The sequence below is a fragment of the Salminus brasiliensis genome, chromosome 21 (assembly GCF_030463535.1).
Source record: "Salminus brasiliensis chromosome 21, fSalBra1.hap2, whole genome shotgun sequence".
Taxonomy (NCBI): domain Eukaryota; kingdom Metazoa; phylum Chordata; class Actinopteri; order Characiformes; family Bryconidae; genus Salminus; species Salminus brasiliensis.
The window spans coordinates 24,216,773-24,230,127 of record NC_132898.1 but is presented as its reverse complement, the minus strand read 5'-3'; the positions used below and the strand labels follow the sequence as shown (position 1 = coordinate 24,230,127).

The window sequence follows — 13,355 nt, the reverse complement described above, 5'->3', positions numbered from 1 at the left end:
AAAGGAAAGAGAAAGAAATAAAGAAAGAAAAGAACAGGAAAAGAAAGAAAGGCATCAAGCCAGGTTGAAGACTGAGCAGGTGACACACAAGGAGAGAATGCAGGAAGGCCGTGTGCACCATTCGAGAGGTTACCTTCAAAACGATCTCAAACGTAAACATACTAGTGAAGACATAATCTGCATAGCCTAGGACCTGGAATAGACCAGATGGTTACAGCGTTACTGACCACACACAACACACAGGTACGGCACAGACACGGAGCACAGAATTTACCTTCAACACGATCTCTACAGTAAAGATAGCAGTGAAGGCATAGTCAAAGTAACCAAGTATCTGCAAAAAGCAACGTACATGTTTAACAAAGACTGAGGGCATTAGACATCTGGTGTAGAAAACAAAGCATGGATAATTTAGTGCAAAACATACAGTACTGTGCAAGGGTTTTAGGCTCCTAATTACATATTTAAAAATATTTCTCTCAGCAATAAGAGGGTTTTAATGTAGAAACTCCAGATCACGTTAGAACAGATACAGGTAAACATTAAAAAATAAAGAAGAATTTTTATTTTGATGAAAGTAGTTGAGATCTTCTGAGCTAATTTGGAGAACAAAACTTGGCTCCAGATTTCTCCTGGAAATACCAGCCAGCACAGCATGGATATGTTCAATTCCATCAGGAGCTCACCTAACTGGTGGTACCATTAAGCACTGATTTACAAAAGCAGGTGTTGGATGAGACCTATAAATACTACTAGACTCCCACGAGGAGAACTAGAAATATGGTAATAAACACAGCAATGAAAAATTACAACTTTTTGTGTAAATGTTATTAGTATTTATCAGTATAATATCAGTATATTAGTATAATTCCAGTGTTTTACTGAGGAAAATAAACATTTACTGTCCAGATGAGGAGCTTTTTAATAAACAGGTGCATACAACCTTTGAACAGTACTGTATATGCATATAATCAAATTTAAAAACCTATATAAATCTTTAACATGATCCTATTAATCCTATTAAATATATCTTTAGAAATTCTTGTAAAGTGAGCATGTAAATCAATCATAATTGATCAAGATGTTTTTAAAACAGAAGCATGCATAATATGAATAGAAAAAAGAACCCCCACAGTTGATGATCATTACACAACAGACGAGAAGGCAGAAAAGGTTGGAAATAAAGTAATAATGTAATGCATTAGTTTCATTAATTTTACAACAGTCTCCTACAAATACTCTATAATACTCTACAATACTGTACATATATAATAAGAAATGTAAAAAATAATATTTAAATAAAAAACTTATTTTCAGAACAATACAGTATTTAAGTATATTTATGTAAGGTTACTAAATTCAATGTAAAACACAACACCATATATTTATTTTAGTACTTCTGAATTAAAGGTTCATTTGTAAGTAATAAAATTAAAACTGGTGGCATTACAATACAATGTGAAACCATGATGTGTAAGGGTTGCAGTATATTGCCGCTAAACACACCCAATGTCTAGATTGTACATAGCAGCTATGAAGGCGGCATTAATCACTTACTCTTCTCTGTATCCTTTTCTATTGGGAGTAATAAAAATGATGCCCACTAGGGGGCAGGTGGGAGCTGAACATTCCCTACCAGCTCGGGAATGCCTTCCTTGATTAGCACTTATGATGCAGCACAAAAAGATTAACAATAAGCAACAAGCATAGCTGAGGAGACGATACGCAGCAGACGGTAGAAGTGCTTGTTTCCACAGTTTTTTCGGTCTGCTGTTGACATATCGCCACACTACCTGCTGCACAGCCTGCACTATTTATGTTGGTTTTGCATCTGAAGGCCATGCCTCACACACCCACACATACTGAAAAGACCAGTATATCGCAGCCCTTAGTGAAAGTGTGTGTGGACTTACGATATTGCGAGCAGAGAAGTTTCTGATGGGATCCTCAGCAGCAAGGGAGGCAGAGCTGAGCATGATAAATACGAGGATGAGGTTGGTGAAGATGTGATGGTTTATCAACTTGTGGCACGCAACACGAATTCTAGAAATACACACAGACAAACACATGCAAAAAATCAAACCACTTAAAGCAGCATTTATATAGCAGTTTTACTTTAAAACAGCATCTTCAATATTCATGTTGATGGTACAGTACAGACTGTAACAGGGAGAATGGTTTCTCTGTCATTCCTGCTCCGGGTTGGAATGCTGCTATTCCACTATGGAACTCTGGTGGAGTTGCACAAGACCTCTCTTCAAAACTGTGTAACACTGCGTAACCCATATTTGTGCAGAATTCTGTAATATTACTGTACCGCCTCAGTCCCCATTCTTCTTTAACTTTTCTTTCTTTTAGCTTCTCAACACATGTACAGCTAAGGGGGCGCTCAAAGCATGATTTGTATTTATAGCAGTGGTGCAATAGTGAATTCCACACCTAACCTATAAGGGGAACCCAGGAGTTTGGGATGTGTATAAATATGGAGGTTCAGCTGTTCAGGTGAAGATAATTTGGGACTGGTCTGTGTATACAGTATATGTATGTGAATGTGTGTAGCGTACATTTTGGCGCTGCTGTGTAATTTACGTAAATGCCGTTCTTGAAAACAAAGAACGCACTGTGTATGTGTGTGATACATACGGATTAGTGTTGCTGAAGATGAAGAATGCACTGCCTTCTGGGATGGGTGTGATCTTCTCTTTCTTCACCAGCTCAGAGACAGCAGGCCGAGGCCCTGATGGAACCTCTGGCTCATCCTCTTCTTCTTCTCCTTCAAAGACAGAATGCCTCAGTTACATGCATGTACAGACAGATACATGTTTTTTTAGGTCACCAAATTGTTTTTACAGTGTAGCTATTTTTGACAAAGTGGCCAGTGACATTTGCTATTATAATTTGATGTTGTACCCGCATTGTCCTTCTCATCTTCCTCTGGGCCCTAAGAGTGAAAAAGACACCAAAAATCTTTACATACCAACTACTTCCACTGCCATCCATACACACACAACACCTGAGAAACGCACAGTGAAAATCATCTGCTCAGTAGTATATTTACCTTCTCATCTTCTTCATTCTTCTCATCGCTTGAAAAACAAACAAACAATGCTTTATGCTTTCTTTCTACTTGTAAGCAAACCAATGTTTGAATAAAATATTTTGAAGCTTTAGCGTTTACTCTTTCTTCTTGTCATCACTATCTGTGTTGAGAGACTCAGCGTCTGCCAGGTTGTCCACAGCAATAGCCAAGAAGACATTCAGCAGGATGTCTAGATTAGGAGACTTGTCAAGGAGAAACAATGGATTCCACCTACACTGTCAGTACAATAGGATCTGCATCAGGTCTGTCAGTATTGACTATACTAAGCAAGATATCTGATTAAATATTTCCTAAAAGATATGATCAAGATGTCTGCCCTTAAAATGGATATGGAAAAGATGTATATAAAAAGGTGTGTTCTTCTCAGTTCTGTTGTACTGTAAGTACGGAGGGAGAATTTAAAACATGCTCTTCTAATCAGGCAATCAATCATTTTTTATTTTTCTTAATGGAGTTATTGCCATTATACAAATCTCCACCAAGGAGCAATGCTGTGTTCCACGGACCTTAGAAGTCAGAACTGGGAGTTAGGTCACACCCAAGTTGACTGATTAAATATTCCGATAATTGCACACAATTTCAATCCATTTCCCAAAACCAGTTATCTCTCTTCACTACAACTGGTTTGACAATCCATTGCTGGTGTTTTATGATCACTATAACCAGAATTTGTCCCACTTTTAACGGCCCAGATTAGCACTGTTAGCAATACCAGTTGTTAACACATTTTACAGTATTTTGCGCATGGAAACACAAGTTAAACAGTACTGTGATTAATTTAATGAAACAGAAATGGATATTGACTTGCTAATAAACACTCTAACTTATCAAGCAGGGAATTTGACTTGTGGAGGCGTTCCAGTTAAAAAAATCTTACTTAGAGCGCAGAAAATCTGACATCCAAGTTTAAATGGAACACAACACTATTCACTGGTTTATGGCTTACAGAGCTAACTAACCACTGTAGCTTAAAAAAGGGGAACTAAATGAACAGTGGATACAGTTTCCGCAGATGAAGAGGATAATGAAGTAAATGCACACAATCATCCCTGATGATGAAGGGCCGCCGTACGCCATTATGCCGTCATACATTACTGCGTTCCAGTCTTCACCTGTCAGAATCTGAGAAGGAGATATGAACACACTCAATCCTGCTGGTTCAGTCACTCACTCCTCAACAGTGTACAACATAACGCCACACAGCACCCACATATGCACACATCCTCTAACACCCTAAACACACACACCACATCAGCTGAACCACAAATTGTTTGTTAATCGTTTTACATTGAAACAAAAGGCTAATTGTTTTTACTTTGTTCTAGAAGGGTTTCTCTGGGAGTTTATATCAATGAAGGTATTCATGAACAGGAATTTATATTGCTTACTATAACGTAAGCTAATCTTTCAACATTATTAAATGTGGCACATGCAATTGTGATATGTGGCAAAATTGGCAAAATACACATTCACATGCACACACACACACACACACCTGAAACACAGTCAGTAGGGCCTGGGGAAAGTTGTCAAAGGTGCTCCTCTTGGTCTGTGTCTCGTCAAAGTTAAACTTGCCACCGAACACCTGCATCCCGAGCAGACTAAAGATGATAATGAAGAGGAAGAGCAAGAGCAGCAGGGAAGCAATGGACTTCATGGAGTTCAACAGAGATGCCACCAGGTTACTGAGAGATGCCCAGTGTCTACAGAGAACAGGAGAGAAAAATGCCAGATTATTCACCATCCTGTGGAAATGCTCTCCATGGGTGGGTACGGTAAACTACATCTGTACACTAGTAAAACTATTACTTCTTCTGTAAATAATGAGTACACGTAACTAAGAAAATGGGACAAAAATAGTGGGACACCTTTTCCTACTGTACATGGAGGGCTGTCTTTTAGATTATGGAGAATTGCTGTGAGAATTTGATTGCATTCATCAACAAAAGAATTAGTCAGAATGCTGGATGATCAACAATCCACCTTATCCCCAACTCATACCGAAAGTTTTGGATGGAGCACCAACCATCATTCCAGAGAGCGCAGTCCCACTGCTCCACAGCTCAATGCCCGGGGCCTTATACCCCTCTAGTCTACGCCCGGCATTAGGCATGGTTCCAACAGGTTCAGGTTTACCTCATCCAGAGAGCCCTGGTCCATTGACTGTGCTTCTCTACAGGGACTAGACAAGCTGTGTTGTTTTAGCAATGGGTGCAACTTAAAGTAGTTGAATGCATTCATTAAAAGGTGTGTCCACAAATATTTATATATACATATAGTGTGGCTTGTTATGTTTCGACATTATTAATTTCACAGTATGAAGTATGATATCTTATTCATCTCCAGACAGTAATTCTTTCTCAGAAGAAAGAAATTTGCCAGCAGATCCTCTTTAGCAAGCTTCTAATAGGACTTTTTATGGTTTTATGGTCCCTATAAAGCTTAATTTGAAGCTGTAGGATTTGATTTTTTTTGGAGTAAAGATAAAAAAATTTATAATAATTAAAAATGTATTACACACAAATGCTGCCATTTCACACTCTGTTTCTTTCACAAATACATACACACACAACATCTTACCGTGTAACTTTAAAGATCCTCAGGAGTCGTACGCAGCGGAACACAGAGATGCCTAGTGGAGACATGATTTCCAGTTCCACTAGGATCGTCTCCGTGATGCCGCCGCATACGACGAAACAGTCGAAGCGGTTAAAAAGCGAGACAAAATAGGCCTGCAGACCGAGACTGTACATTTTCACCAGCATCTCACACGTGAACAGGGCAAGTAGGACCTTATTGGCCACGTCTGCACACAAACAGCCAATCACAGAGAAAGAGAAATGTGATTTAGTGTTAATGTCAGTTAATGCAAAGACTGGAAAAGTCACTGAGACACTGCATTTGATGTAATGGCAAAGACTTAGGAATTCTTCTAGATTTTTTTAGAACTATAGCACACAGTGGATTACCACTGACTAAACATCCCTGTACAGAAAACCTGATAATTCAAAGCACACATATTAATAGAAGTCAATGGTCAGCTACTTAATTCCTGCTGATGTACCTGCTTATTGGCTTCTATTAGAAGTGTGTTCTTTTCTGTTATTGTTACTGTCTGTGGTAATCAACTGTATGTTACAGAGACCAGGTTGAAAAATGCTGGAAGTTTCACCAGTTTACCTTGAAGTGTAGTTGTGGTGCTCTAACAAGATAGTGATTGGATTTGTGTGTGTTAGTGTGTGTATTCTCACCCTGTACTTGTGTAAGCCAGTTAGGTTGATTATAGTGCTCTGATGAGATGGTGAGAGTATTGAGGAACACCAGAATGATCACCAGCCAATAGAATGGCACCGATTTGACTGCCAAGCGGCACTTCCTGCGGCAGAACCTATTCCAGCGGCGCCAGCGCCGACTGCCAGGACACAGTTAATGATGTTAGAGTGGAGGGAGATGGGATATCAGAGGGGGAACAACATCAAAAGATACATACAGTACTGTGCAGAGGTTTAAGGCACCTAATAATAATTATCTAAAGCAATTCTCTCAGTAAATAAGAGGTTCTACTCCAGATCACACAAGAACAGATGCAGGAAAACATTAATACAGTAAAAAGGACCAAGAATTTCTTATTTTGAAGAAAGTAGTTGAGATCTTGTGAGCTAGTTTGAAGAAAAAAGATTTCTCCTGGAAGCCCCCAGCTTACCTGACACCAGCTTACCTGATTTAACATCATTAAGCGAGGAGAAGGAGACGCTTGTGCCAGCCAGCACACTCCGGCTGCTGATGGAGGGCAGCATGACCCAGGATTCGAACTAGCTTTTAATTCTAAAGTTTAGAGGTACCTAAAACCTTTGCACAGTACTGTACATCTAAAACTGAATAGACCTAATACAGAAGTCAGATAAAGTTAAAATAGATATTATCGTCGCTGTCCAAAGAAAAACATGCATCTCTAAAATGGTGATGTTACAGGAGAAGGCAAAAAGTCAATGTCAATTAAAAGCTTATTCCAAATGTTTTAGAGCATTTCTATTGGTCCTGTCATCCAGGATTATTTATACATTGTACAGAGCTACAGGGTTTAAACGATGGGAAAAACTACAAAATGACAAATATGGAGATACATGTTTTTCACTGGACAGTGGCGATATGCTCTCCATTATGGCACATGCAAAAAGGAACAGCATGCGAAGGAATAATGAAGAATATATAAAACATAAAAACAGTACAAAGCCAGAGTGCACAACTCCAATGTTTGGAAGTCGCCTGATTCAACTCTTCAGTTAATTACAGTTTAACTGAATTGCAGTTGTGTTTAAGTACGGCAACTGCCAAAATTTGCTGGAGACCAGCCCCCAGGACAGGAGTTGTTCACCCCTGGAATAAAGCATGCCTGCTTACCTGAACTTTGATTTTGAGATTTTCTGACTGAAAAGGAAAGTGGTACATGTTTAAGAACATCATTTATGTTCTTTGCATTTCTGATGTAGTAGCAAAATATGTTTATTTTATTTGTTTATGTTTATTCACTGTGTGAGCATGTGTGTGGCTATGTGCACATGGTCTATATCTGTACAGTATTTGTATTTGCATAGGCATTTATGTGTGCATGTGTATTTACCACAGGGGGCCACAACACGTTACTTTCTCGTCCTCTCCTTTCTCGTTCTCCGTGTTCACAGATTCAGTTTCACTAGCTGGAACACTCGCTGGAACATCACATGAACATTAGATAACACATAAACACACATAAACACATGGTTGCATCCAAAAACGAAATATTCTTTTCAAGCTCTTCAAACAAAGAAAGCATTCTCAGTGGCTGGTTCTCTCAGTCACAGACTAAAGGCCATTACACAGTGTACGTGATGCGAGAGATGCTAAGTGTTAGTACATGATTTTTTTACGTGAAACTATTCACACCGGTTATTCGGACCTCAAAAAAACACAAGCGAGCAGATTGTGTTCAGAAGTTTAATCTCTGTTTTTCTTTCACCACTAATCTGGACAGTTTACTCTCTTTTCCGAGAAGAGACTATCGGCACTATCTCAAATCACATAACACTCTCTACATAGTGCACTACTAAAAAAACATTCATTTTGCCACAAATCATTAAACAGTGACAGCATGTTGAATAGAGAGCTGTCTAACCCGGCCGCTGGATTTAAACGACTTTAGATCAGACAGATTACACACTGTTTGGATGGAGGTTCTGCTATTTGGCCTTCAAAATGCGCTAACTGTTACACAGGGGAAAGGGAGTAATTTGAGACATGGTCTTACAGAGCAAACACTGAATGCTTCTTATTGGTAGAGTCAAAGAAGAACAAAGAGTTCTTTCACAGATTACACTTCAGAAGAGCTTCTGCACACTGCTGAGATGCACACTAACTGAGTTTGAACTCAAACTGCATGTCAAAATGCATCTCCACAAGTGAGGAGGATACACAGTAAGTTCAATTAAAAGTTCTAGTTGTTACCATACCAATACCAAAAAACTGCTGTGATTGGTGGAGAGAGCTTATGACGGCAGCGTAATGTATCGCAAAATAGAGAAGAGTCTATTAGAGAAGAGAAAAATCAGTCGCATAATCACCTTCTGACAAATAGCATTTGTTGTGAAAGGCTTCACAAGTATTTGTGATGTTTGTGATGTGCGAATAATTTGCACCAAAAAATCATGTTCCGTGTGTAAGGGCCTTAACACTGATACAGCGGTCACCAACTGTCCTCCTGGAGTGCTATGGTCTTGCAGAGCAACCCAAATCCAAAGCCCTGGGATCCAGACACTGGGCTGTTGATTGCACTGTGTCAGAATAAGGTCAAATCAAATCTAGGCAGATGGCAGATGTACAGGAGCAGAGTTGGGACCACTGGTCTGGTCCTGAACAGACCTATGTAGAAACAGTGTTCTGGAAGGAGTACAATGCTGTGAAACTATAAATTTTCTCCACTGGAAAGCACTCAAAAACAACCCCAACATGCAGTAATTATGCTGTAATGAGAACAACCAATTCAGATCACTTCTCCTCTGTATATATATATATGACGTCCAAAAGCATGCAGACACCTGCTCATACAGCATTAGTTTTGCAGTATTAATACTGCAATAATTCATTAAGTGGATACTTTTGGACATACAGGGTCCAGAAAAGGGTCAGATGTAAAGAATCCTCCCCTCTCCTAAGAAGCGAAAAGGGCAATTGTATGTGTCATCTCGTTGTTATGGATATGCACTGCATACAGATGTTTTGGCATAGGAAACACTTCATTACCATGTTTTGTTTGTGTTACATTGCACATTGCAGCCTGGAGAAATGCAATTACCTTTAGCTATGCACTCCTGCTGTATAGTCAAAAAGTCAAAGTGTCCTTTTCTATACCTGACACACTCTCTAACATGCAATACTGTAAAAAGCTTTAAAATGTGAATATATGAAGGGTTTGGCGACAAACTGCATTAAAAGTCCATTTTGAGAAAAAATGCAAAAATGAAATCTTCATAAATAACTACACTATGTGGTGAGATTTCTTCTTCGTTTTTATTGTTGCATTCTTTTCCATTTTTCCCCTTTATTTATAAGATATAATGTATACTTACAGCACACTCTCAAACCAGTAAAAAAAAAAAAAAAAGAGAGATTCATGAACCATCAAGCACAAAGATAATCAGTGGGCTGAACGTATCTGTTAACTCTTGAACAGTTTTACTGCCCCAGGCTGCAGAGCGGCAGTCATGAGCACTCATGGCTCTCAGTCATAAGCAAGTGTGTGTACAGAGATGGAGTGTGAGGTTGCTACATAATTTCTGAGGTCAACACTGGCTAATAGAAGGATAATCGTAATAATATGTACAGCTGGGTGAGAGCGAGAGACCATTAACATGAACCAGAGAGCACTCTCAAAGTCTCTCTCACTTTCATCATCTCTCACTATCTCTCTCTTTCTGAGATGTGGATAGGTGCTGACACATCAGTAGAGGATAAGCAGTGTGTGTGTGAGTGATCAAACTCTTTGTGATGGCTCTGGGAAGTGCTGAGTGTGGAGAGGCTGATCGCGGTTTAGCCCTATTCTCTCTATTTTAAACTCACACACATTTTCTAAAATTGGCCCAAAAACCCAGGTTCTACTGAGAAACGTCTATTTCAGTCCCACTTTGAGCAGACTGGTGTGAGTGGAGGTTATTAAGTATGTATTAGATTATGAATCTGTATGCACTCAACTGCACTGTACACAGTAAGTTGTGTGTATGACTGTGTATAGTGTATATCGGCCTGTGCAGCAGCTCTGTCTGTGTCCAAGCAAACTTCTTTTTATGGTCAATACAATTTGTGCTTAATGTATCTGATAACTCGTCTGCCCTCCATGTGATAGTCCAGGGTCTGAGGATCTGCCTGGACAAGCACACCATACTATACCAACTAGAAGCCTTGTGCATGACTCTGACCTTTACATTATACAATCTATTCTACCTGTATAAGATGATACACATTCAAATTAGCTCTGGATAAGAGTGTCTGTCATATGCCATAAATGTAAATGATTCATTCTGCTAAGAGTCAGAGGGAATGGGGTATAGTGAAATATGACAAACATTCAAAGGCAAGCAAAGTGATGAGATGCTGGATAAAATGAGAGGCAAAGAGATATGTAGAGTCAACATTAAAAGGCAAAAACAGACATTCACTTCCATTCCTGACACACATTACAATTAGGGCTGTCACAATTACTTAATTAACTTCATTTTAAAAATTACATTTGGAATGGCATTTCCAACTAATCAACTTTGACTAGTTGGTAGACTGCATCATGATGCCTTTCTCTGCATTTTGTCAGCTAATATTCACCCATTACATTTCTATGGGAAAGTAATTTTGAAATGTAACGTTTTAGGGATGATACAGAAGTCTGCTGATATCCAATATTCCCATGCATGCAAGTGCTAATGCTGGTGTAGACATATAAACAAAATATACAATGGAGACTTTGTCTGTTTGATTGTAAAATGAGTCAAATCTATTTATCAGCAGCTTTTTTTAATGCAGTAATAAAATATCTGCCAACATTGATATAATTTCGATATCATTGTGCATTCCTATTATGTGTAGTTGGTAGCTGGAATCTCTTTTAAAACTTGATCACTTAATTGAGCATGAAAATAATCAGTATATTACTCCATTATTCATATAATCCATTGTGAGAGCCCCAACCACCACTATCAAATAACACTGCAAACTGTCACGCTGTACTGGGGTAAAGGAGTGGATTTACCGTGAGTGTCAGAGGACTGACTGAACCAGCTAAATCCTTTCTTCTTCTTGTCCATGAGGTCAGCCAGAGTGACCCCTGTCCCAGGTCAGGGCCATGCACGCAAAGCCCATGCATTCACACAGCACAGCACAGTGCAGCCACCGAAGCACCAATGCAGGGATGACAAAACAAGCAGCTGGATCAACAGGGGTTAAAGTACAGGCAGCCACCCAGCCCTCTAAAAACCTAAGCCCGACTGCATTTCTGCTGTATTTCAGCTCTCATCACACATCACAGAGATTGCGGTGCCAGTTGCTGGGAAGGGGCATTTAAACCATTTTTGCTAATTAAATATATTTTCAAATGAACGGTTTTAAAATTTTCCTAATAGAAATTATTTCACAAGGCTATAAATTTGAAGATTTTACCAAGGAATAGAGCAATAACTCCAAAATGACTTGGAATAAAATCTGAATTCCATTGGAAGTTAAGTTTTTCCTTCTCCTGGAAACTTTGCATTTGGGGAAGATATTTGCGCGACAGTGAATTTTTGAACTTATTGTGTGCAGCAAGCATAGAGATAATCTTTATCTTGTGGCTGGATTAATTTATTAATTTATCTTCGTATCTCTGTAGGTCTATAATAACTAGGAATGACAAAAACGTAAACATGACTTTTTTATACCAATTTAGCATCAAAATTAGCAAAAACTCTTGTATCTATTCTTGTGTCTATGTTTTACTTCAGATACTAATTATGTACTAATTATGTAATTATGTGATAAGTATGTACCAAAATACAATGACGTATATTCAAATAATCGTCCCCATCCCAACAGATTACTGGACTACTAGAACACCGGCAAGTCAGGAAGTGGAACACAGTGAAAACGTAGACAGGCTTAGGACACTACTGAGGACTGGGTTGGGCACCAGTGGGTTAAAAGCATACAATAACACCACAGAAACAACAACAATAAACCACACCAACACCAGAGGCAAGAGCGGACTGGTCAGCTGGAGAGGGGGCAACAGGAAGATGGATTATTAGTCACAAGAAGGGTCTTTGAGGAATATGATACTGCTGCCACATATATGTTAAAATGAAAGACGTATCAGCTGCACATGAAGATAGACAACAGGGACGAGGACACCTTTATGTAGGCGCACTTATCAACAAAAAAACCCATCTAGACTAAAACAGGTGCCAGCTAACACTGAACATGCTTTGGCTAGCTGAGTTATTGTCTGAGTGTATGTCTAGCTTAAGATGTCTCTAAGCCTGTAGGTTTGGTGTAGAAGGCAAAAGCTGCGATGTAAGCACAAAGGTTGGAGTGTGAGCTTTCAGAGCCAGGCTCCGAGCCTCTGCCGCATGAACGATTCCAGTGTAAATCTGCTCACTGCTAACTGCCGTCCGACTGCCTCTATAAAGAGGATTTGGATTAGTCTTTCTTGTGCCCAACTTCACTCTTTTTGTCCCTGCTCTTCTTCAGCCCTCTACCAGCCTGCCAAATGCTGCGCAAACAGCTCCTAATACGGTACAATAAGAGCACAGCTGTTTGGAGCACAGGAGTAGGGCTCAATACACTGGAGCACTTTTACATTCAGAGCAGTCACTAGACTGCATCTGATGAACAAAGGAAAGAAATGTGAGAAGGGTGTAAACCATTAAAACAATGAACAAACTCTATTAATGACGTTAAGTGTTTAAGGGCTCATATCCAATTTTGTCTTATATATTACTGATTCCCCTGAGATCCACTTATGATGTTTATAGTGCTCTATGTACCATAAACAGTCATAATTCATTTTTGCATGAGCACCCTGTCTTTATCCCTTAAACTGGATGTTAATCACTGTGCCATTAGGACTGTTAGACTGTGTCATACAAACCCTTCACTGCTCGTACTGCAAACTATCACAGGTGAAACATCCATTAACCCTCTTCAAAATCGCCCAATTAGTAATCCTTAGGGTATGGTAAAAGTCACAGAGCATGAAGGG

General features: G+C 39.3%; 1 protein-coding gene across 11 annotated transcripts in view; it reads right to left on the bottom strand.

Moving 5' to 3' along the window:
- Window positions 1–13,355, bottom strand: part of cacna1da (calcium channel, voltage-dependent, L type, alpha 1D subunit, a) — an 89,870-nt gene that overhangs the window by 34,714 nt on the left and 41,801 nt on the right. For 5 of the 11 annotated variants that reach the window (XR_011978149.1, XM_072665425.1, XM_072665427.1 and 2 more), the window contains exons 10-23: window positions 12,339–12,368; window positions 11,373–11,447; window positions 7,722–7,809; window positions 7,502–7,528; window positions 6,352–6,512; window positions 5,681–5,906; window positions 4,596–4,803; window positions 4,102–4,222; window positions 3,179–3,269; window positions 3,059–3,086; window positions 2,911–2,941; window positions 2,644–2,773; window positions 1,914–2,043; window positions 275–334 (exon numbers count right to left, since the gene is read on the bottom strand). Coding sequence is in view for 10 of the 11 variants with exons in the window: in XM_072665425.1 (XP_072521526.1) it covers window positions 275–334; window positions 1,914–2,043; window positions 2,644–2,773; window positions 2,911–2,941; window positions 3,059–3,086; window positions 3,179–3,269; window positions 4,102–4,222; window positions 4,596–4,803; window positions 5,681–5,906; window positions 6,352–6,512; window positions 7,502–7,528; window positions 7,722–7,809; window positions 11,373–11,447; window positions 12,339–12,368 (1,406 nt within the window). In the remaining variant the exon portion in view is untranslated. Of the gene's footprint in view, window positions 1–133; window positions 194–274; window positions 335–1,913; window positions 2,044–2,643; window positions 2,774–2,910; window positions 2,942–3,058; window positions 3,087–3,178; window positions 3,270–4,101; window positions 4,223–4,595; window positions 4,804–5,680; window positions 5,907–6,351; window positions 6,513–7,501; window positions 7,529–7,721; window positions 7,810–11,372; window positions 11,448–12,338; window positions 12,369–13,355 lie in introns of all 11 variants that reach the window. The other 6 variants (XM_072665429.1, XM_072665433.1, XM_072665426.1 and 3 more) reach the window with 5 other exon arrangements.